Below are 24,144 nucleotides of genomic sequence, written 5' to 3' on the forward strand. Positions count from 1 at the left end.
TTTCCCAATCTGAGCAGCATCCGTCAGATGTCTCTTCTGTGGAAACAGAAACAGCTTTGACATCCTTAAAAAATAAAAAATAATCACAGAATTAGAATTAATATTCGTATTTGTGTCTTGAAATTGGTTCAGAGAAGATTTTCTGCATCCAAATGAATCGGTAGGAAGATGATGATCACACTGTTTGAATAATCCAACATCGAACTGGAGCGTGAAGTTGGTAAAAACATTTGTTTTGATTCTCACAGTAATGCATTCGCCTGTCAACCGGACAAATCTGCCGAGTTCATGTTTCATTTGCTCCGGCAAATTGCGAATCAGTCTGGTGGTGTCAGGCTGGAAATTCATGACTTCATTACCAAAGAAAGTCATGATGAAATTACTAAGTTAAGAGTTGCTCCCGAACTTTCGTATCTGCCTCTTTTTTCTCAGGTTCCCTGAAGGCATCACTGAAAACTCTCACTGTAGCACAATTTGTCTCAATTTCTTCTCTTCACCTCCAGCTATTAAAGTTCTTCCTTTTCTCTCTCATCCAAAGTGTTTCACTCCTTCTTCATAAAGTACCTATGCCCCCCCCCCCCCTTTCATTAGTAGTTTTCCTCTTTTGTCAAGTTGTCCTTCTCACAAAAGCTAAAAAATTGACCCTCTCCACCCTCTGCCTCCACCCTCCCCTCAGCGAATCGTCTCAGCAGTGAAACTTGAAGATGATCAGGACGATCCTCTTGTACTCCTTCCTGAAGTTGTGGTTCAGGACACCGTAGACGACAGCGTTGAGGCAGCTGTTGAAGTACGCCATGAAGTAGCTGGCCGTGAACAGCCACTCAGGTATCGCCCGGCTCAGCCTGGAGTCCAGCGCCACCGCCAGGCCGATCAGGTTCAGCGGCGCCCAGCAGACGGCGAAGAGCACGAACACCACGAACATGGTGAGGAAGTTGCGGAGGTCGTGCGGCTTGATCTTTGGCCGCGAGTCTGGCTTCACTCTCCGCCTCACCTGGATGACGAGGATCCAGATGCGCAGGTAACAGTAGCTGACGATGCCGATCGGCAGGATGAAGTGCACCACCACCACGGTGATGGTGTACAGTGAGCTGACCGACTGCGCGAAGGTGCAGGAGTACACCCGCGGGTCGTACTGCAGCGACTCCACGAACCAGTTGGGCACGATGGCGAGGATGGTGAGCGCCCAGACGAGCACGACGTAGCACATGGTGTTGCTATTGGAGAAGAGTTTGTCGTACCTAAGGCTGTGGCAGATGTAGCAGTAGCGGTTGATGGCGATGCCGGTGATGTTGAAGATGGAGCCGATGACACTGAGGCCCATGAGGAAGCCACTGATCTGACAGTGGATGTAACCGGCGATCCAGCCATCATGGAAAATGGCGGTCAGGACCAGTGGGTAGGGATAGATGGCAACAACCAGGTCAGCGAGAGCCAGGCTCACCACGAAGGCGTTTCCTGCAGACAGGACGGAAGACAGAGAGGTTGTCAGCAGGATATGAACCGGACACACTGTGAAAGTAAGATCCCGCATTCCTATTCTTGTCTGTTCTTGGAAATAATATCAGAATTGTGTTGTTTGATATTGTTTTTAGCCTAAAGGGTCGTAGCAGGGTTTTAATCCAAATTGCATAAACTATCACAGCATAGACTTATGATAATGATCTTCTACCTTCCAGACAGCCGCTGTTTCGCCTTTATATTCTACTTAAATCAATTTGTCAAGACTTTAAACTTGCTTAAGGAAGGTAATCCATCATCACAAACATTGTTTACGATTATTGTTTTGTATCAGTTGACATAAATTCAGCTCATGCTCAGCTGAATCATGTGAAGATGTGCCGATTTGAATAATTTCATCGACCAAATCTGCAGTAAACACTCCACCTGCGCATCACACCAACGTGAACCTTTCGCCGCCATTGTTGTTGTTGTTAAATGTCCGCGCATGGTCCCTCCTTCTTTTTTTTTATATCCGAACAGGCGCACATAAATGACATCAGAACCGTCGTAAGCCTCGTGCTCGTGCTCGTACATGTGCAAACGCGCTCTACAAAAGCCCACCTCTCTCAGACGGGCCGTGGACGGCCAGCTGGCCGCAGTTATGCGAGGAGCGGGTGCACTCACACTGGTCAAACGCACTAGGCTTGACCAGAAAAACAGGTTTTGGCGCGGTGCGGAAGGACAGTGTGAGTGCGCCCTAAGACAGATAGGCCTACACATACTTTGTCTTCTCTTTATAAAAAAGTTGCCTGCGGTAAAATGACTTGGGACTTGAAATTCAGACCAAATGACCCGGGTCACATGTCTGCTCTTACATGTGGAGATATTGTTACTAAAAGGGGGAAAAACAGAGCGGCTTTAGAGAAGAACAGGGTTGAATATTTCCAGGGATGGGGAGAGACAGAAGATTCACAGCGAACAAATGTAAAAACAACTCGACAAGAGAGAAGCGAGTCGTGACAGAAAAGAAAAACAGGAGCACAACACAAACAAAAGCAAAACAGAAAAAACACTCAAGTGGGAACGACTCCAGGAGCGGGACGTTACAGAAACTAAAAACTCTGACAAGGAGACGAGCGAGCGGCAGACGAACTCCCAGTCAGATCACGTTCCCCTCCAACTGAACTCTAATAGAGTCTGGATCATTACTCTCCTAACCTCATCACCGCAGCTAAAACGCCTCCGCCATCATTAAAGGCTAATGAAGACAACTGTACACACTCTAACCACTTTAGACAGCTCACAAACACACACCTCGTCCCAAAAAAGTTCATAATGATGAACTATCGTCGTTCCCCAGGAGGGCAGTAAACACTGGTTTGTATGCCGGTCACAGCGGCAGGTGGGTCGGAGTTTAGGGCAGGTTTTTTTTACCCCCTTTTCCTCAGCCTCTACACAATAAAAAGGTTCTCGCCCTGCCGATGTGCTGTAAAGGTCTCCCACACGGGGAAATGAAGTTTTAGGAGTTTAACATTTACCTGACGGCCCAAGTGGACCGCGCTGCATTTCAATGATATTTTCACAGCGTTTTAACTGTCGAACAAAGCTCCCTTCATGGCGGCGTCTCGGTCTGTGCAGCATTAGTATGGCAGGCAGGTATTTCAGATATATTTATCCCTGACTCCAGTGAAATCAGTGCTCCGGTCCAGGCATTAAAGCCAAGGTAGGCAGTTTTCTGGGAAAGGCAAATAATTGTAAAATCCAGCCTTCTCTGTCCTCAGCCCCTCCTCCCCTAACCTAAACGAGTCCTACTCATTCCTTTTCAGTCCCCAACGAAATGTCTTCAGAAGGGACCAATGTGGGGGGTGACTGTGGCTCAATGGGAGAGTGGGTCGTCCTCCATTTGAGAGATTGGCAGTTTGATCCCTACCTCCCCCGGCCCACATGTCGAAGTGTCCTTGGACAAGACACTGAACCCTGAATTGCTCCCCGTGCTGCGCATGGGTGTGTAAATGTGGTGTACATGGTTACATTAGATGGTCTGTACATGTCCACTGTCATCAGTGTGAATGTCTGTGTGAACGGGTGAATGTGACAAACACTGTGAAAGCCCTTGAGTAGTCAGAAGACTAGAAAGTACAAGTCCGTTGACCTTTACCATCGTCTTTGTGATTTTTGTCTTTTACTGAAATATCTCAACAAAAATTAGATGTATTGTCTTGAAATTTGGTACACAGAAGAGCCCCAGCCGGGATTCGAACCAGGAACTGTTTAACTAATAGTATTCATCAGTCAAAATCCTCATTGCTAGTTAAACGGTTAATAATTAACATCCCTACTGTCCCTCCATTGTAGTGGGGGGAAATCTCAGATGCAAACATCTCAAATGAGCAGGAAAGAAATCTTAGCTTTGATGTATTTACGTCCACGTTTTGCACGCAGCCTGACACGTGGAGGTGAGCCGTGCAGAGTTGAAACCCTCCAGAGACTCAGTGAGCGTCTCGGCCCTTCTGCAGCTGCTGTAATTGATACGTTTCTGTTGGCAGCGCTGATCAGACTGCATGTAATCTTCACACCCAGAGGGGAGTGTGGCCGTTAACTCTGGCAGCGTTAATCACACCTTGTTCTACCTGCTAAAATATGCAGCGCAGTTCAATTTATATCACCCCCCGACTCCATCTTCATTAGGAGGAAGCTTCAGTGTTATTATTCTGGACGGCAGCGCTTTGTCTCCTTCACGTCACTGAGGGCTAGTTAGAGGACTGTGGCGCGGGGCACGGAGACGGAGGACTTGCTGTTAACTGCAAGCCAATGCGGATTAGTCCACGGTTCTGTCTTTATTACTGTGTTTGCCCTTTGCGACTAATCCCGACGATATCTCTGCCGCTCTGATGAGAAATGAGAAATGTTGCCAGGGTTAGCGGTTCAATTCTCTGTGTAGTTCAGTGTTTGAGGAAGACATTTTCACTGCCAGCGTCTAATTAGAGCCGTTTGTGCTGTAAACATTTCGATTCACGGGACCTCTGTTGCAAAGTTAATCCGTTGTCTTGGCATCAGAAGAACAATAAAACTGCGTTAATGTTAAAATAACAAAACCTCAATATAAAATACTCCATAACAAAGAAAATAATATTAATTAAAAGTGAAGTAGCAGCAAAATGTACCTAAATATTAACAGTAAATGTACGTTAATGGTATATCTTGTTGGGCCCCTCGCAGAGTCATAAATGATCATTCATAAAAGCACATAAATAATATTTGACGTCAATTTGTCTTTGATCACTCCTGAGAAAAAAATATACTAGCCTAAAAAAGAGTAAGCTTGCTAAACCCGATAGAAGATGGAAATATTTGGGGCACCTGGTGTCTCAGTGGTAAGAGCGGGCGCCCCATATCCAGAGGCTAAAGTCCTCAACGCAGCGGCAAGGGTTCAGTTCCCACCTGTGGCCCTTTGCTGCATGTCACCCCCTGTCTCTCTCTCCTGTTTCCTGTCACTCTTCAAAAAGCTGTCACTATCAAATAAAGGCATGAAAAGGCCAAAAAAATAACCTTTAAAAAGAAAATGGAAACATCTAAGATGAACTTCGACCTCTGCAGGTCGGTGGAATAATTATGGAAGTGATTTGCCTGCTTGTGAGGCCACGTAAGGGCGCACTCACACTGTCCTTCCGCACCGCGCCCCGTGCTTTAGGGTACTTGTCCCCCCTCCCTCTCCCCCCGCGCCCCAGCCCCGTTTGTACTCACACTATCTGGGCCTCGCGCAAATGCTTCTTGCTGTCCATACGTCATCACGCCATAACACGTCACACGCATTGATCACGTGTGTGTGGCGTGGACGGCCCGCTGTCCGCAGTTATGCGCGGAACGGGTGCACTCACACTGCTTAAATGTACTAGGCTTTAGCTGAAAAAACGGTTTTGGCCGCGGCCAAAAGGACAGTGTGAGTGCGCCCTAAGTTAAAATTCTGATATAACGTTCTTAACCAACGTCACAAACATACTGTTAGCATTTTGACCTAAACCTCAATCTTTTCCTACATCTAACCAAGTAGCTTTGTCGCCTAAACCTAGATTAAGCCCGTTCCACGCATGCACTGCGAACGCGAAATGATCTAGACATTACCAGATGGGGCTGTATGTGTGAACGCAAATACCTGATTCAGTCGGACCAGGCATCAAACACAGTTTATCCTCCCAGCACCCGCTTACAAAGACCATTTACTTTCAGTGGGTTCCTTGTCCATTCTTATCTTTGAGATTGAATGATCGTCTTGATGACGTTTTTATCGTGTGACGCCCAACAGGGGAGCGACACAAACATCTGACGGGGAAGAAGAACGGGGGTTTACACAAAGAAGCCGAAAACGAAAATGTCAAACTGGAGAGACGACGAGATTTGGGAACTTCTGCGAGCAAGGACAAATTCAGAGAACAGCAAGAGACTCGGTTGTTTGCGATCGAATTACAAACCGTCTTCGCCGACGCGATTCAATCGGCGACACATCCTCCCTCCTGCACGGTTTTTTTCTAGGAGACAGGATCGGCGAGCGAAGTCAGGGAAGAAGAGACTGCTGACTGCCATTCAACACATGTGTTAAAGCTCAATCAGGCACAATAACAGTGATGCTGAACATAAACATGGCTTTAGTTTGTTCGTACGGTGAGCTCCACAGGGGGCCTTTAATCCTAAATGAATAAATGAATCATGCATCAGACACCCGGTGTGACTTTACAGCTCTTACTGACACAGTTAGGAGGCGACCTGAGCTGCAGAGAGACACTTTAAACCCAACCAGTTATGCTAATGAGCCTGTTCATCAAGACAAATGATGAATTAATGAGCAATGATTTTTTTTTTTATCAGCGCGGTGTGATCTTTGCCTCTTGAAGGCACGGAGAAGTTGCAGTAGTTTCAAAGACATTGGGTTTTTTCGGCATTGAAATGCAAATGTATGCAGCGAGTCGCTTCAACATCTAATCAGCTCATCTGCTCTGAAGAGGGGCAGCGCCGTGAACTTCCCTCCAGTCTGGTTACAGTCAGAAAGGCAGATGCCAGCGTGGTCGAACAGCTCGCGAGAGGCTCGTCTTTGTTCTTTCACTCCCTTTCTTGTTTCATTTGTTTCTCTCAGAGTGTGTTCAACGCTGTCTCAACGCTGTCTCGGGTTGCTTGTACCTTGTTCGAGTACAACAGCGAGCACTGCTGTCGCCACACAGATGGATATCGAGCTGCGGTGTGTAGGAAAAAATAGACGCTTTGTCTGCCTGACTCAACCTTCAGCTGACGTTTCTGGGTCATATCAGAAACTGAGGTTGGGAGTAATTAGAGGGTCAAATTCAGGGCGGTGAGATTTGAGCGATACCAAGGTTACGAGTTCAAAGTCCTCATTTCCAAACTTAGTTATACTTTAAACATTATGTTTTGAATGTTGTTTGAAGCCCTCTGTACACCTTTATGTACGAAAGTATGACTCTCTAATTACCTCTCATAGATATACTGTGTATACATAGATGATCCCGGCTTGTGAGAGGCGTAGACCGCCGCCATCTTGGTTTAGGGATCAGACCTGTTCTGACCAGACTTTTGTGCTGCTTTTGGATTTTCTAACGAAAGAAACACCAAAACTAATCAACATGGCATAACATTTCACAAATGAGAAGTTGTTTTTCATTATTTTACTATCATGAAATGTTGGATTTGATATATGACAAGAGGTAATCCTTCTTTAAAGCTAACATAAAGTGAAGTGACCGTCCTAATGCTAAATTAAGCTAACGCTAGCTTATGTTGGGTATTTAGTTATCAGTAATATATCAGTAAGATGCTGAAAATTATGTTTGTCACTGTAATGTTATTCAAGAGACAACCTCTGGGCTGCCCATAGACCTCCATGTTAAAATGAGTCAATCCCCATAGACCTCCATGTTAAAATGAGTCAATCCCCATAGACCTCCATGTTAAAATGAGTCAATCCCCATAGACCTCCATGTTAAGATGAGTCCATCTCCATAGACCTCCATGTTAAAATGACAAAATCATGATAACCGAACTGAGGCTGAATTTTAATATAACTCACCTAGATTAAATTACTGTTACGATCAACACAAGATAAGGTGTTTCAGTATGTCCGAGGATCCTGTACGATTTATAAATGTCTGGCATTTGTAAGAAACCAAACCGCGTTTGAAAATTCAGTGAGAAATGAGGATTTTTAGAGGACATACCTCCTCCCTCCATAGACATACATCAGAATCAGAATCAGAGAACCTTTAATGTCCCGCAGACGGGGAAATTCGTTTGTCACAGCAGCAACAGAATATTACAAAATAAGATAGAAAATAGCAAAAATAAGCAATAAAGTTACATTTAAAATGGGAAGAAATAGAAATAGACATATATACATATTCACATGATATAGTGCAGTTGTTCTTGTTTTGTTTGTTTTGTAATAATATAATACGGAGTGAATAAATATGAGTAAATATGACTAAATAGTGCAAAAACAGAAGTGACCTTAGTACAGGCATGTTGCACAGTGCAGGGCACAGGATGAGGTCAATAGTCTATTGGGAGCAGTGCTGCTAAAATGAGTCCATCCCCATAGACCTCCATGTTAAAATGAGTCAGTCCCCATAGACGTCCATGTTAAAATGAGTCAGTCCACATAGACCTCCATGTTAAAATGAGTCAGTCCCCATAGACGTCCATGTTAAAATGAGTCAGTCCCCATAGACCTCCATGTTAAAATGAGTCCATCACCATAGACCTCGATGTTAAAATGAGTCCATCACCATAGACCTCGATGTTAAAATGAGTCCATCCCCATAGACTTCCATGTTAAAATGAGTCAGTCCCCATAGACCTCCATGTTAAAATGAGTCAGTCCCCATAGACCTCCATGTTAAAATGAGTCAGTCCACATAGACCTCCATGTTAAAATGAGTCAGTCCCCATAGACGTCCATGTTAAAATGAGTCAGTCCCCATAGACCTCCATGTTAAAATGAGTCCATCACCATAGACCTCGATGTTAAAATGAGTCCATCACCATAGACCTCGATGTTAAAATGAGTCCATCCCCATAGACTTCCATGTTAAAATGAGTCAGTCCCCATAGACCTCCATGTTAAAATGAGTCAGTCCCCATAGACCTCCATGTTAAAATGAGTCAGTCCCCATAGACCTCCATGTTTGTAAAGTCTGACAGCAGCAGGAAGGAAGGACCTGCGGTACCTCTCCTTCGCACACTTAGGGTATGTATATATATATATATATATATATATATATATATATATATAGGTATATATGATTACCTCTGCCAAGGTGGGTTTTGTTTCTGGTCCCGTTCGTGTGTTTGTCAACAGGATTACAGAAAAACTTTTGGCCCAATTTCCATAAAACTTGGTTGTAGGTTGTAGCATGAGCCAAGGAAGAACCCATTACCTTTTAAATGGATCCACATTACAGGGCAGACAGGCCTACGTGATGTATTTAGTTAACACTGCGCGATGGTGGAGGTCTTGAAATTGTTTCTCATTTGGAGGCAGCGGAAACAAACTGTGCACACAACACTGAATTCTCTGACTTAATAAGTTGAGCTTGTTAGCAAACAGTTGCTTGTTTCCACGTCGAGCTGACACAGAGCGACATTACCATTCACGTGCAGTCGTGTTTGTGTCCTCCTGATGAATATAAGTCCACTATTCTCTCCCTGTTGGCTGTTTTTGGTCTCCATCAACTCCTGGGGGAAACATCGGTCTCTTTAGCAGCTAAATGTTTACCAGCTAGTCTCTTTACTGTCAGGTCTTCTTTATTTATAAATCCACAATGTCACAGCTCACAAATTTGCCTCCTGGGGCTTTCGGCAAACTGTACAAACAACCGTCTTGGACCCTGGATTGGGATAAGTAAGTAAAAACTGCCGCCTGTGACCGAACAAGACACAAGATCATAAAGATGTGGGCCGGACGGTTAAACAATGAGCTGAAACTCACTGTAAAGCTGAGGGGAGCTGCAGATTCAGCCGATGGGTTCATCCCCCCTCCTTTGAACAGTCACACTGTTATCGTGAAAATATCTTTGTAGAATAGACGGTATGTCATTAACCAGCGAGTTGCTTTGCATCGGCAGAACATCTGTACAGCTGCTGGAGGCCATTAGCCACTGAAGCTGCTCAGTCTTTGATCAATGCATGACTCCAGTAATCAGCGAGGCGATTGTTAGCGCTGGTGCTAAACAAAGAGGGCAACGACAAGGCTGCAGGTAAACCAGGGATAATGATAAAGATAATGGGTCTTTTTTAGTCATTTAGAGGTATTGCCATTGTTGAACGTATACGCATACGTGCCGTTACAGCCTGTACGAGCAGGCAGTCATGAAACAAGCAATAACACATATCTCTGCAAACTCTCATCACACTTTTCTTCTGAGTACAAAACATCAGGAGGAAGTCTCTGTGTGCCGCAGCGCAATTCAAACCGCTCGAAGCTATCGTTTGTTCCAGCCTCCGTCAAGCTGTTCAACTCTCAAATCTCTATACACATGCACTCAGCACTTAGATCATTACAGGTCCTCGTTACGCTGATGCGTTGTCAATGTCTCTCGCGTTTAAAGACGCTTTTGTGGATTATTTTTTCAGCTTTTTAAGCTTTTGTTTTTTTAAGTACAGCTGAAGATTGTTATGGAGAAGTAGATGTGGGTGTGTGTACGTATGTCTGTGTGTATGGCTGTGTATGTGCGTGAGTGTGTATGTATTTGTGTATCTGTGTGTTTAATCGTGAAAGGTAGTAGGTTTTGGTTTTCATGGTGTTTCTTTGTTGTTCATGTTGTTGGGTGTGTGTCTGTGTGTGTGGCTATGTATGCGCGTGAGTGTGTGTGCATTTGTGTATCTGTGTGTGTTTATTCGTGGAGGGTAGGAGGTTTGAGTTTTCATGGTGCTTCTTTGTTGTTCATGTTGTTGGGTGTGCGTGAGTGTGTATGCATTTGTGTATCTGTGTGTTCATTCGTAAGGGTAGGAGGTTTGGATTTTCTTGTTGTTCATGTTGTTGGGTGTGTGTCTGTGTGTGTGGCTATGTATACGCTTGAGTGTGTGTGCATTTGTGTGTGTTTATCCGTGGTGGTAGGAGGTTTGAGTTTTCATGGTGTTTCTTTGTCGTTCATGTTTTGCTTTGTTTTTAATTATCTGTGCTACTCGAACGTATGAAAAGTGCCTTTTAAATAAAGCTGATTTGATTTGTTTAGATCAACTTGCCGTGAGTCCATTTTACCTGCCGTGACTCTACAAATGTCTAAACTTTGTGTAGCCGCCTTTAAAGCCCACAGGAGTTGAGTGTTTGATCATTGTGGACGGCACAAAGTGTATATTTCACACAAACTAACAAACGTATCTCCAGCGTCAGGATCTCAGGGTGCGAGGTTAAAGATGAGCCAGGCTGCTGCGTCTCGAACGCCTGCAGCCGTGTTCTCCCTGACACTAAAAAAATACAAACAGGCGGAATTATATAAAATGATAAAGCGTCCGAGCGGTTAAAGGAAATTAGATGCGATAAATCAAAGCGCCGTGGCAGCTCGCCAGAGTTGTCTGTATCCTGGGGCAGGTGTGCTGCCGCAGGACGAGGTCGGGCAGGTGGCTGGGATCAGGTCAGGCTCATCAGACATGATGTCTGGGGGGAGGGGGGGGGGCATGACATCGTGTCATACGCTGCAGCAGAACACATGCCTTCACCATGCAGCAGTGTGCTGGGTTGTTACACTGCAGGTGGCTCTTCTCTCTCTCTGCGTTTAGAGCTCGACTGTCTCTTGATTTTTGAGTTATCCACGAACTATCCATTGAACTAATATGTATTATATTAATGTATTATAGTTATTGATGCATTAGCATGTTCTTCACTTTAAAGTTGTAAGTTTTCCATCTGTTTAATTGCCTTTTAAGTTAATATCTATCAAATAGTGAGTTTAAACAATGGTGATTGATCATATGACCCCCTAATGAAAGCACTTCTACTTGCCTTTTTGCGAGTATTACAATATCCGTGTCTGTGGCGACATTCGCGTAACCTGACTCTCACCAGATGAATTTCGCTCCGCCTTGCTTCCCTCATCACTCTGGGATCGCTCTACTGGGAAGTGACTTCAGGAGGCTGGGCCTTATCAAAAATCCTTGCATATGATTGGATAAACCACTTGTCGGCCATCTTTATTGACGTGCTTCTTCAACCACTCACATCGAAACCGACCCGTGACGCTGATGAGAGCGACGGGTGAAAACATGGTTTCCACCAACAAAAGCCTTCAGATCCGTTCTCTTGTGTTCTTTAAAGAAGAAATATTCTCTAAATTAGACGACAAGGATGAAATAGCAGCATCCATGTTGACGCTTGCATCCTCGATGTGAGCCGCCATTGTTGTCTGAATCACAACAGTCTTTTCTCTGCTGCGTCACATCTATGAAACCCCGCCCGGTGGTCCGGATTGGCCATTGGCTATGGAGCGATCCCAGGTGGATGAGTGGAGCGAGGCGGAGTCAAGACGGAACAAAAGTCATCTGGCGAGAGTCAGGTTAACATTCGCGGGCTAGATGTAATTACGCTGCCATGTTAGTGACGCTGCTGACAGCGGTTGGTCTGTCGGCCCAGATCTTAACTTACAGTTATGCTGCGTTCACTTGTAATCGGAAGTCAGTGTGTTGTGTGCTTTAAAATGCAATTCCATTATATGTTTGGTGAAGTACTGTAATGGTTAATATCTAGAATAAATATGTGGAAATAATTCCAATACTGGTTATATTACTTATTCCATGTTCTCAAAGCAATTTCAGTCAAAAACAACTGGACTGGTTATTTGTCTAGGAAGACGTTTCATCGCTGGTCCTGGTCCAGTCCCAGCCTGGTCCTGGTCAGATGTGTACATGAACTGATGAAGCCTCTTGGATGAGAGGTGAAACGTCTTCCTAGACAAATAACCAAGTCCAGTTGTTTTTGACTGAAATTGCTTTGAGGATAACGACGACCTGGACGAATGAGAACATTCACAGGCTTACTTATTCCATGATAACAAATTGGCATATATATAACTAGCATTATATTTTTATTTATATTCTACATATACCATGAAGGGACATCTAAAACAATTGGAAAAAAACAAAAACTGTGCCGTTTAAAAAACAATCATAATCATCGTAAAATTTCCTTTTTTTGTTAGTGATTACATTTAAAAGTGTTGGACTTGAAAGAAAAAAGTGACTTTTATTGCAAAGAAGTCACAGGAAATGCAATAAATCACACTAACTTGAATATTTCAACACCTTCAGCAACAAATGCAGAAGGTTTCTGTCTTAGTGTGAGACACCAAATGCCCCTACTGTCTGTTTCTGAAGCAGATCGTTTCTAACAACATCGTCTTTCAGCCGTCTGCGATGGTTGTCATCCCGACTTTTAGAAGCTGCTGAAAATGCACGTACTGCACCCCGGCATTTTTTAAAAGCTTTGCTATCTGAGAACCCTGAGGGGAGCTTCCATAAACATTGCTCTCGCCTGCTGGCCAGCGGTGACCTTGCTCAGGCAGCGCCGTAAAGGTTTAATGATGTGAAGGCATCACATTTCACTCCTCGTATTCCCCTAAAAATCTATAGTTAACAAGAAAGATCTGTTCGGTGAGATGAAAAGGGGGAAATGAACTCTGTCAGATCTCAAATTCATAACGCTACAAATAGAATAAAATGCTGCTGTTCCCACGCGGTCCCTCCATCGAGGTGTCGATCAGCAGCAGAAACGGGATTTACACACTAATGGCTTGTGTGCTGTTGTCCTCTAAAGGAACAAGCTGCAAACTTTTCAGAGCAACCTCAACATTTGATTTTATATTATTCCACGTTGTGTTATCGTTTCATTGTTTTGCCACTAAAATATTTGGTTGAAAAATTAATTTATCAACTAACCACCATGACAAAGTGGGCCAGAGGCGTAAAGTTGGGGAGGACCAAGGGCTCTTCCCAACGTTATCCCCCCTTACTTGCATCCCCCCTAACTTCCATCCCTCCTTACTTTTATCCCCTTTACTCTAATCACATAGTTGTTTTTCATGTTGATCCCAACTGCACACCTGAGACATTTCGTATCTTGCACTGCTGCAGTGCCGTCATGATGACAAAATCTGTCCACCTGGCAAAATCCTCAAAGCTGCTTCTGTGGTGGTTCCTGCTACAGTAGACTTCTCCAGGACCACATTCACTTTACCTTGACCTTTACTGTTTGAGGGTAGGACAAGTGTAAATGGACAGGGAGAGGGGTAGGGGACGAGCGTGGGGCTGTGGGCGCGCTCTCTCCCAGGTGAGCTACCCTGCGTCCGCTCCAGGACGCCATTTTGCTACAGATCCGAACTAAATCTGAGTTTTGCTCCTTAATATTGAGTTACTGGGGCAGCCAGTGGCTGAGTGTTTAGAGCAGTTGCCCCGTGTGAAGAGGCTAAAGGTCCCTGAGGCAGCGGCCGAGGGTTCGACTCCGACCTGCTGACCTTTGCTGCATGTCTCCCCCTCTCTCTCACCCTATTTCCTGTCTGCCCTATGTAATGAAGGCTTGGAAAACTGCCAATATGTTTATATTGTATATATTTTCTTTATCTTTACTTTACCAGCGGTGTCAAACTCAAATTTACAGTGGGCCAAATTTAAAAACTGGGACAAAGTTGCGGGTCAAACTCAATATTTACTAAAAATCTCTCCAGATGTGTAACATTGAACCTTTTCAGTGCAGGTCCTTGTTCTTGTCGTGGTGTTTCTTCTGTTTGATTCTTTGGTTACAGCCACGGTGACAAACAGCTCTTTACCTTCACACACAGATCATCTGCTGAAAGATCCTGTCCTCCATCTTTCTTTGGGTCGTTTTTGGGGAGGGGTGGATTAAGTGTGTCTGCAGAGACTGGTAGCATGGATGCTCATGATTGTCAACAGAAAAGCAGACGTGTATGTGCTTTATACTCGCGGACCAGCTCTCAGAGAATCTTGATATGATCTTGCGTACCAAACATAATTACACCGCGGGCCAGATTTGGCCCACAGGCCTGAGTTTGACACCCCTGCTTCAAACTGTTGAAAGTAGAACCTACATAGATCTCATAGATCCATAGAGGATTTGATGGTCGCCTTCACTTCTGGTTCCACAAACCCCAAACCTAATTATTTCGAGGGGATGCATACAAACAAATTTGTTCATGTATGTTAACGAACTGCAGAGAGGTCTCTCATTTACATAATAAGTTTCTTTGGTTGGGAGCTTCAGGGCCTGTTGAGATTGTTGAGAGTTAATCAGAGTGAACTCTGGTGCGTCTTGAGATGTCGAGATGAAAAACGAATGTCTAAGACGAGTCTTATCTTACGGGTAAATCCCCTCAGTGGGTGGTATTTCAGAGCAGACCACACTTCCTGCTGCTTTCCAGCTGTCCGACCGGTTGGTTCTGGATCAAGTGCAACACCCAGAGAAAAAGCCATCTGCTGAGCTCCACTTCTCCTGATCCAGACAGTGACACCGCCCATCATCCCAACGATTAAGACAAACTAAACTCCATCTGTGTGGAGCTGCTGACATTTAAATATCATGATATAGCACAGACTTTAAGATGAGCTATTATCCTGTTCTCTAACTCAACTGTATCATAAAGTTATGATGGCTCTCGACATGAAACTATTTTTCATCCAAAGTCGGCACCAAAAGTTCTCGAGCAGTTTTTTCAACCAGCCCTGCATCAATACAACACAGGCGGTACATGCAGGTGGGCGAGTCGGGTCACCCGGCTGACCAGATACATCGTTCCTCTTCACACACTGCAGCGACACAATGCTGGTTGAAAATCTGCACATTTCTGTCTGTTTGCATGGCTCTGCACTAAAGTTGTACTCCATAAGAATTGAGATATCTTGTGTTTAGCGGTTCGATTTAACTGAAGGGGAGCCTGTTCTTTCACAGCCTTCCATCTTTTCACGTTCACTATGCATGTTGTTCTTTTGTAAACTTTATTGAAAAACAATTACCTCTTTACTTCCAGTCCGTCCCCAATAGGTTCCCCTCTTAAATCCACACACACACACATGTGTGCGCGAGTGTGTGTGTGTGTGTAAATTGGAGAGAGAGAGAGGGAGGGCGGGAGCATGCAGCAAAGGACCACAGGTCACAATCCAACCCGGCCGTAAGCCCGTGCAAAGATGTGCGTGCACAGATCATTTTCTTTGTTGCGTTCCACTCCACCACTGGATAAGTGTCTGCTCTACTTCGCCATGTTGTTGTGGCGTCTGTACTACCACACGTCACATCCCGCTTGGCATTATATCCAATCAGCGACCGGGCTTCTCTCAGGGGTTTGAGCGACAAAAACGGCCGCTCACATGCAAATTAGAGTAGTTTCAGCGAGATAGACCCGCCTCATTCCGTGTTTTCGACCATAGTGGAAACACACCTAAGAACTCCCGTCCCCCGGGTGAAAGTCCTGTGTTTTGGGACCCAACCACCTTTCCTGACCCTCCTCCCTAAATGAGGCGAAGGCAGTGAATGAGAACAGCCTGGGATTCTCGACACGGGACACGACTGAACTTTTAAAACGAAGACGGGATAAAAAATGCATGTTCATGAATATATCTGGGTGATATTTAGAGTTCATCACCAGCACCGGTCTGCTGTGGATTACTCTGTTCAGGTAGAGAACCGCTCATCTACTGGCCCGCAAGATCAATGAATACTGTCCGACTCGTTCAGGCTGCGGCAATTTTGATTCCCAGCAGGACGTGACTTTCTACAAGTGATGTGGAATTTGTAGTAAGTCTAGAATTTGCGGAGTTCGGGTAATCGGCCAAGAACCGGCGATGCTACGTGGTCTCATGGGAGGGCATATAAATAGCACGCCACTTTTAATGACTTTTCCCGTGCATGTCTACGTATATTAAGCTTTTCGCGTGTCATTTAACGCCCGTCATTTCAGCCATCCTTCACATGAAATAGTGATTTAAAAATGACATTTGTGCGTCAAATGACAACGCCATCTCTGCACAATACAAGTCAATTGAGACTAAATGGCGTGAAATGACACGCAAAAATCATGCAATGCGTTGTAATTATACGCGAGATGGCTTGAGAGAAATAGCGTGTCATTCACACGCCTTTTGGTGATACCAGGCTGGGCGATGAAAGAGTAAAACCGTTCCTGTCGAGGTAATTGTCTTTTCAGATGTAAACAACCACAGCTAGTTCTGTATCTACGAGTGTTTTTTTGTTTTTTTTTCGCATGGAGGTTTGTGAATCAACGTAATGCATCAGTTTTGTGTCGGTGACACTGACGTGATGAGCTGTGACAGGCCTTCACTAATGATCGGATAATGTGTCTCTGACAGCGCAGATGGAGAGGGGAGATTAATGGATGGAGGGGAGGGACGGGGAAACAGAGACCAGAAGAGGAGAAGAAAGGGTAGGAATTTAGAGGAGACAATCCCAGAGATGAGAGACCCGACACGGGCAGGAGAGGACGACAGAGAAGAGTAATTAAGAGGAGAAGAGAGAGATTGAAAAGGGAGGAGAGGAGCAGAGAGGTGAGAAGAAGACTCTGAAGGAATGAATCAAATGGAAAGGACATGAAAGGGAGGAGAATTGGAAAGGCAGGAGTTGAATTGAGACGAGATTTTAAAAGATGGTGTAACAAAAAAAAGGTGGGGTGGGATTAAAAAACAGGAGATAAGAGAGGACAGGAAGGGAGATCAGATGATGAATGAGGGGGCTGAGGGTAGAATAGATGAGAGAGGTGAACAATCCATCCAGTTTTCCACCTTCAATCGTTACGTTTGCACCCAGGGATCTGGCGCAGGGATTGATGGGAAAAGCAGGATGAACAAACAAAAGACTCCTCTCTTGCGACTGACGGGACAGCTTCGACGAGCTAACGGGAACGACAGAATATGGGCGTTTATGTATTGATTTGTGGCGGTGCTAATTTTTCATTGTGACAAGTGTGGAGCTCCGGAGCGCAGCTGAGACCCAAAGATCTGCTGATTCAGACGCTCCGGTGACAGGGAAAGGATCTCTGATCAAGATGAAGCCAAAACCAGCCCATCTCCATCCTCCTCTGCGTAAATTCACCGCTTTGTTTGAACCCCGGATAACTTTCTTTCATCATTCGATAAACCATCAAGACGTCTGCGTCCTGTCGCAACTAGTTTGAGAGTTTGAGCGTGACAGTTCAGCCGTACAGTCGGATTGTTTAAAGGAAGATTTACACAAAGTCCTAGAAGTCTAAGTTTAACTTGATTTGACTGAAAATAAGATTTTCATCCCTTCAATGACTGCATGCAAATGTGTACTGTTGTGGGAATTTTGTATATTTGTAATTCATAATCATAGTTTTGTCAGGTCAGACGCAGTTCAGTGTCCCCTCTGTCTCACCTTCGTAATGGATAACGCAAATAACGAACTCATGATGGTATAACGGCATATGTGTGCATCTGCACCCTGTGTTAGAGACCTTGTGATGAGAGAGGTTCAGAAAGTTCAGAATTGTAATGTCTAAGGCATGTTTTTGTTTGGTCTAAAGACGTCACCGAACCACGGCTATTCGCGTCCTGTCCCTCTTCCTAAAAGACTGTGCGAGATTTGGCGCATCGTCATTCCCTACTAGACTCTAACTTTGTGAGGATGTAGGAATGATTGTGTTTTTGTCTGCAGAGGAAAATGCTTTGGCAAAATAAACCCACGGAGAAAAAGCTGATCCTGTTTGTTGATCTTTATTGAAGAATCTATTTCCACAACAGTAATTACGAATTGAAATGCTCTTGAAAGAGTTGGATGTAGCCTCAGTTACTTTTCAGCCCCATTTATCCAAGTTATGGCCGATATGTCCGACACAAACGGGGCACGGACCGCGGTCTCCTGGGTGAAGGTCTTGGGTTTGGCCCATCTGCCACCTGGACCCTTTACCCAAGCAGACTCTAATGCTCTCACTTCTGGAGCTCCGAGCGTCTAATTACCCCGCAGAGAGGGGAAAGCCCTGCCGTTTCATGCAGACGCTTGAAGATGCCTTGTAAATCGAGCGAACGCAGATGGCCATTTGGCGGTCGGTTAGTTCCAGTAAATGTGTAAAAAATGAGACCCTAATCTGCAGATTCTGGCTCCAAAATTACAACGCGGTGGCACGGTTTGTACAGCAGCGGGAAATGGAGAGGGAGCCTATGGGCTGACACACACATGCAGTTCCCACACAGCCCCGCCTCCTCTCATTCACAGCACTGATCCTCTCGTCACTCATCTCCGTTGCTCTGGTTGGTTATTTGCAGGTTTTGTAGATGTTAGCTCGTTAAGGATACTTTAATATTATGTTTACAGTTTCCCTGTGGTATCGAAAATACTATTGCCCTAAAGATGGTTTTCAGGGTGTTGTATCCAAGTTATAAATTCAACACGAATGTCCGCCCTAAAAAGACTAATAGTGAAATTAAAGATGGATACAATGACCGACCTTTACCTTGACATTGCTGGATGTTAAGTCTGCATGAAGCATTTGATGTGAAATATAGAAAATGCCACAGAGACAAAAATAACTCGACATGTGTGGAGTCTGCATGTTGTCCCCGTGTCTGCGTGGGTTTTCTCCGGGTTCTCCATTTTCCTCCCACAGTCCAAAGACGTGCAGGTGTTGGGTTCATTGATGACTCTAAATCACCCGTAGGTGTGAATGGTTGTCTGTCTCTGTTCGTCTCTATGTGTCCTGTGATAGACTGGCGTCCTGTCCAGGGTGGACCCCGCCTCACGCCCGATGTCAGCTGGGATCGGCTCCAGCAACCCCCCCCGTGACAAGAGGTTGAAAATGAATGAATGCATGAATGAACAGAGTTGCTAAAGAGGCAAACAAACCTCTCCTCACAGGTGTTTTCTACACTCTTTCCACTCATAAGGGGCGAATCTACTCCATCAGAATAATAAAACAGCATTTTACAAACATACAACTTGTCATGATCACTGAACTGCACTTTTGACGTGTGCAGAGACCTGTTCAAACTAAAACCCGTGACTTAAAGTGCTGTTTTATTAATAATCAGACATTGAAAATTGTTCTCAAAGTGAGCAAACGCCGACTCCCGTGCTCTCTCCATAAAATGTACCGTCTTTTAGTTGCCAGGGTTAATTTCCACGTGTGGATCTCTCTTGTTAAACCTTGTGTTGATACCTGAGTCCATTATCACACAAACTGCTAAGTGCTTTCACTACACGACAGCTCATTCATGCTTTCAGAGAGGAGACGGTACGGCCTCTCCTTCTTACTCTCCCTCATCATTTGACCTTGAAACATTTCGACCTTTGAGAAAACATGTTGTATTTTTGATGGATGTGTTTGGTGGGATGCACGGAAATTGATTGTCCTGCCTGGACTAAATTTATTAAAGCATTACAGGAAGTTTAGCTTCAACCACAAAAAGCAATTCATTAATATTCATATATTGTGGTTTAAGTGTAAAGAAGGTGCCCGTCATCACTAATTGCTTCTAATGTGATATTTACTACTTCAGATGGCTCTGCAGGAGCATGCTGCGGAATGAAAGGTAACAATTATGAGTGTGGATTGATTATTTTTTCCTTTGTCCGTCATGTTTCCTAAGTGCTCGGGTTATTTATGCACAGCGGCGCTCTAGCGGTCCACATCAGTCACGGGCTACAATCAGATTTATACATCGATTACAGTTAGTCCCCCACACAGGCTTCACTACTTCCAAGAGTCCTTGACCGGGAGCCAAAATGGCAAATCTCCCAGCCTGCAGCCGCACAGCTGCTCCCAAAGTCTGGGCTGTCTCAGTTTTTCAGACACTGATGGAGACAAATGTGTCGTTTTTAAAGAAAACTACAGCAACATGTCACACGGCGTTTAGAGTCTGAATGGTCTGCAGCGGCCAAACATTCTGTCAGAGTGTTCCTGAGTAACACATCAAGCAGTGGTCGGTCCGAGGCGCTCAGCCCGGCAGCCACAGAAAGATGCCAAGATGGAGAAAGTTAAAGAGAACTGAGCTCTCCACAACTTCTGGAGCCAGATCTGTCCTGATAATGCAAACGGGCAGAGATAAAAGTCTCATAATGAAGTGCCAAAAACTGCAGTTTACACTTTATACACTTAAGAATCAATGAGCAGGTTTAGTGTAGAGGCTGGGCTTTGTGTTTGCCTCCTGGGATACAGGACAGTAGTTTCACAATAGCTCGTTTATTTTACATTTTAATATTTATTTTTTGAAGATGTCCTCAATTTCTTGTCTAAATATATTCTTAAATAGATACAGGATCTGATTACTAAAGGTTTTTAAGGCTGAACTTTTAGACATTATAGGAATATCATCAGAAAATGCTGGTGCTAAGGTATAAATCCACTATACACACTTAAACAGGTGATCAGCTCCAGAAGGACTGGACCAAGCTGGGTAATAAACTCTCTGTTCATCATCATAATCAGTTACTGCATAGATATTAAAAGAGTGGTTACAGTCACAACCATCTGTACCTGCTTTCCTGAGTTTCCTGTTCCTGAACACGGACACGATGACCAGCAGGTTCCCGATAACATCCACCACGATGGTCGTGATCAGGACGCCGGCCAGCAGGGTCACCACCCACGGGAAGGACTGGTGCTGCACACCCGGAGCCCCCTCCTCCCCCGCCGGCGTGGAGTTGCGGGGCCCCATGGTCCCTTCCACCAGGGTGGGCTCATGGTCCTCCAGGGACATCAGTTGCGGAAGGTGCCTCGGGTCGACGAGTCGCATCGGGTCGTGGTCGCGGAAGGCCGGTCCATGCAGCATTACGCACGGCTGTCCGGTGGATGCTGGAAGTCAGTCAGAGTTTGGAGATTCTCATTCAGGACTTCATATGACCTCCTTGGCCATTTGAATGACCAGAATAATATATATTTATATATATGGTATATATAGTTATTAAACGTTTTAGACTACATCAGACCTGAACAGCGACTACACTGAACTGATGCGTGAGAGGAGAGAGGAGAGCTGAGAGCTGAGAGCTGAGAGCTGAGCCAGGACCAGTTTTTATAGCCCAGTTCATTCAAAAAGCAGTGAGACCATTCTCTCACACACACACTCTTTACTGATAACCACTGACTCGTAGAGCAACATTAAAATTCATGCAAGAAAGTTTTCCTTTCTGCACTTCTGTCCATCACACCCCTCTGTCTCTCTCAGTCACGCGTCACAGGACAGAGTGTCGCTGTGCAGCGGCAGGAACACCAGTTACCTTATGTGCGCTGGGTCTGTGTGACAGGATTGTCGGTGTACCGATGTCTTTGGTTACTTTGATAAACTGGGGCAACTTCGAGAAAAACTCCCTTTGAAACTCTTCAGTGTGTCGTCAAGAAGAAAAGCACCGACTTGCTTCGACTCCGCATCACAACGAATCTAATGATTAACGAATCAGCTTTACAACCACACGTGTTTGTCCAATATCCCCGGAAATAAAAGGGGGAAACGTGTTATGAGTCCAACCCTTTTTTAATCAATTAATGATTTTTACAATGATAGGGTTAAGGGGGTGCTTCAGCCCCATCGGGGAGCCGTGCGCTTGGCTGCGCGCAATGGCATCGGAGCGACGCGTCCTTTTTGCGCCCAAGGTTCCAAACAGCATGGCATCTCTGTGAGACCACAGCAGTGTTTTTTATCTTTTAATAGTCCCGTCGTCCACCCGTGTAGGTTAACTCGTCAGTCACTGGTGCAAACGAGAAAAGAAACCCGACAGGTGTGTCCTTTACGCTCGAGGAATCCTCAGTGAGCACGCAGGGGCAGAAAACGCCATAAAAATGGTTTAAATGCGCGTAAGTAGCGCCCGTGTCCGTGATTCAGTCCCCGTTTAATCTGGAACCATTCAAACAAAGAGGGAAAAAAAGAGCCTCTCTGGTCACAGCTTCATTTTGTGAATCGAGTCCTGATGTTTCCACGCTGGGGCTTCATTCACAGATCCGCTCCGTTCATGATTCCAGCAGCTCCCTTCAGTCCGTCTCTCCACGGTCATTCAGAAAGCAACTGCAACTCCAAGCGTCTCAGCCTGCGTCCAGGAGCTTTACGCGCCTTATAGCATCCAGAAACGATGCACCCTCTCACCCCCACAACCTCCTTTTCCTCCCTCTCTCCTCTCTCTCGCTCTCTCTCTCTCTCTCCCTCTCCCCCCTCTCTCTCTCTCTCTCCCTCTCTCTCTCTCCCTCCCTCTCCCCGTCTCGTGTGCGTGTTTCTGTCACACTCAATCCTTATCATCCGCCGTGACGCGCTCTCTTCGTGTCCTTCCCCTCCTTTCATTCCCTTTCCCTCTTTTCTCCTCTTCTGTATTCTAATCATTTTTATTCCCTTCTCTCCGTTTCCATCTGTTCATCTTTCCAGAGGTTTCCAGCTGTGCGTCAAATGGTTTCTTTTGATCCACACTGATGCTCCCTCTCCCTCACTCGGCTTCTTATCGCGTCTTTTCAGATGATGTTGCGCGTGCCCTCGCCTCCTCGGGCGGGTGCGCGCCTCGCGGTCCATCCTGAGAGCACAGTCGGACGGTTCATATCCTTCTGTCAGAGGCAGTGAATGGACCCACAGGGACCTCCGTGATCGCTGTATCAGAATTATAATATCATTAATTATCAACAGACCACATAATGGCATTAATACTATTAATAATAATAATGATGATGCATCCTTTATTAATCCCGCTTGGGGGAATTTAAATCTCGCTCTGTCACATACAGGAAACACTCACACACACATGCATTGTTCCCCGAGCAACAGGGAAATGCACACTTTTTAAAGGTTAGAGCAACAGTCCCTCAAAATGTCTGTGCATGTCCCTGCGGAGCTGTTAGGGGCTCAGTGCCTTAAGGCAAATGTCTCCTCACCACACAGAGACTTGGACAAGTCCTACTAAGCTGAGCTGAGCTGAGCCACAGCCACCCCATAAACAAAGAGCCTCAGACACATAATGCAGCTGAAGGGTAATAATATTAGAGATGGTATTCTTTAGCAGTTGGAGGCCAGACAGTCACTATATGGCAGACACAAAACTATTTGTAAACACCTTTCACAGTTATTGCCTGTTGCAGAGCTACTTGTCGTTCCTAGAGTCTCCAAAAGTGGAATGGGAGACAGAGCCTTCAGCTACCAAGCTCCTCTCCTGTGGGACCAAATCCCAAGTGATGTTCAGGAGGCAGACCCTCGTCCCCATATTCAAGAGTACCCTCAAAACTTTCCTCTTTGATAAAGCTTATAGTTAGGGATTACGAGCCCTTAATGATGCTGCTATAGGTCGAGTCTGCCGGGGGATAATCCTGTTCCTGGTCCTCTGAGCTTCTCTCCTCTCTGTCTGTATCATTCATGTCTCATTAGTGCATGTTACTAATTCAACTTCTTCCCCAGAGTTGTTTGTGTTTTGTCGTGTCTCAGGTCTCTGCTGATGGTGGTGGTGCCTGCTGCCGTGGTCCTGCATGATGCTTCCTGCTGCTGTAATCACTGTTACTCATATCAACTATCATTAGTCTTATAAATTATAAAATTTGTAGCCATAAAAACCCCATCAGTGGTATGTCTCGCTGTATCACAGCTGTTGGTTGCTTGCATCTCTGGAAGTGCTTCTCTCTCTGTCTTTGTGTCTGTCTTTCCTTTATCTCTTCTTTTCTTCCTCCCCAGAGTGCAGACAGATGTGTGTCCTCCATAGAGATGGGTCTG

General features: G+C 45.2%; 1 protein-coding gene across 1 annotated transcript; it reads right to left on the bottom strand.

Moving 5' to 3' along the window:
* Window positions 1–685: 685 nt before the first annotated feature.
* mtnr1al (melatonin receptor type 1A like) lies at window positions 686–21,240 on the bottom strand (the record flags this gene model as incomplete). Its single annotated transcript, XM_083914782.1, has 2 exons — window positions 686–1,455; window positions 20,946–21,240. 2 exons carry the CDS (start codon window positions 21,238–21,240, stop codon window positions 686–688), a joined length of 1,065 nt encoding a protein of 354 aa, XP_083770908.1.
* Window positions 21,241–24,144: the final 2,904 nt, after the last annotated feature.

This window comes from Echiichthys vipera, assembly GCF_963691815.1.
Source record: "Echiichthys vipera genome assembly, chromosome: 6".
Classification (NCBI taxonomy): domain Eukaryota; kingdom Metazoa; phylum Chordata; class Actinopteri; order Perciformes; family Trachinidae; genus Echiichthys; species Echiichthys vipera.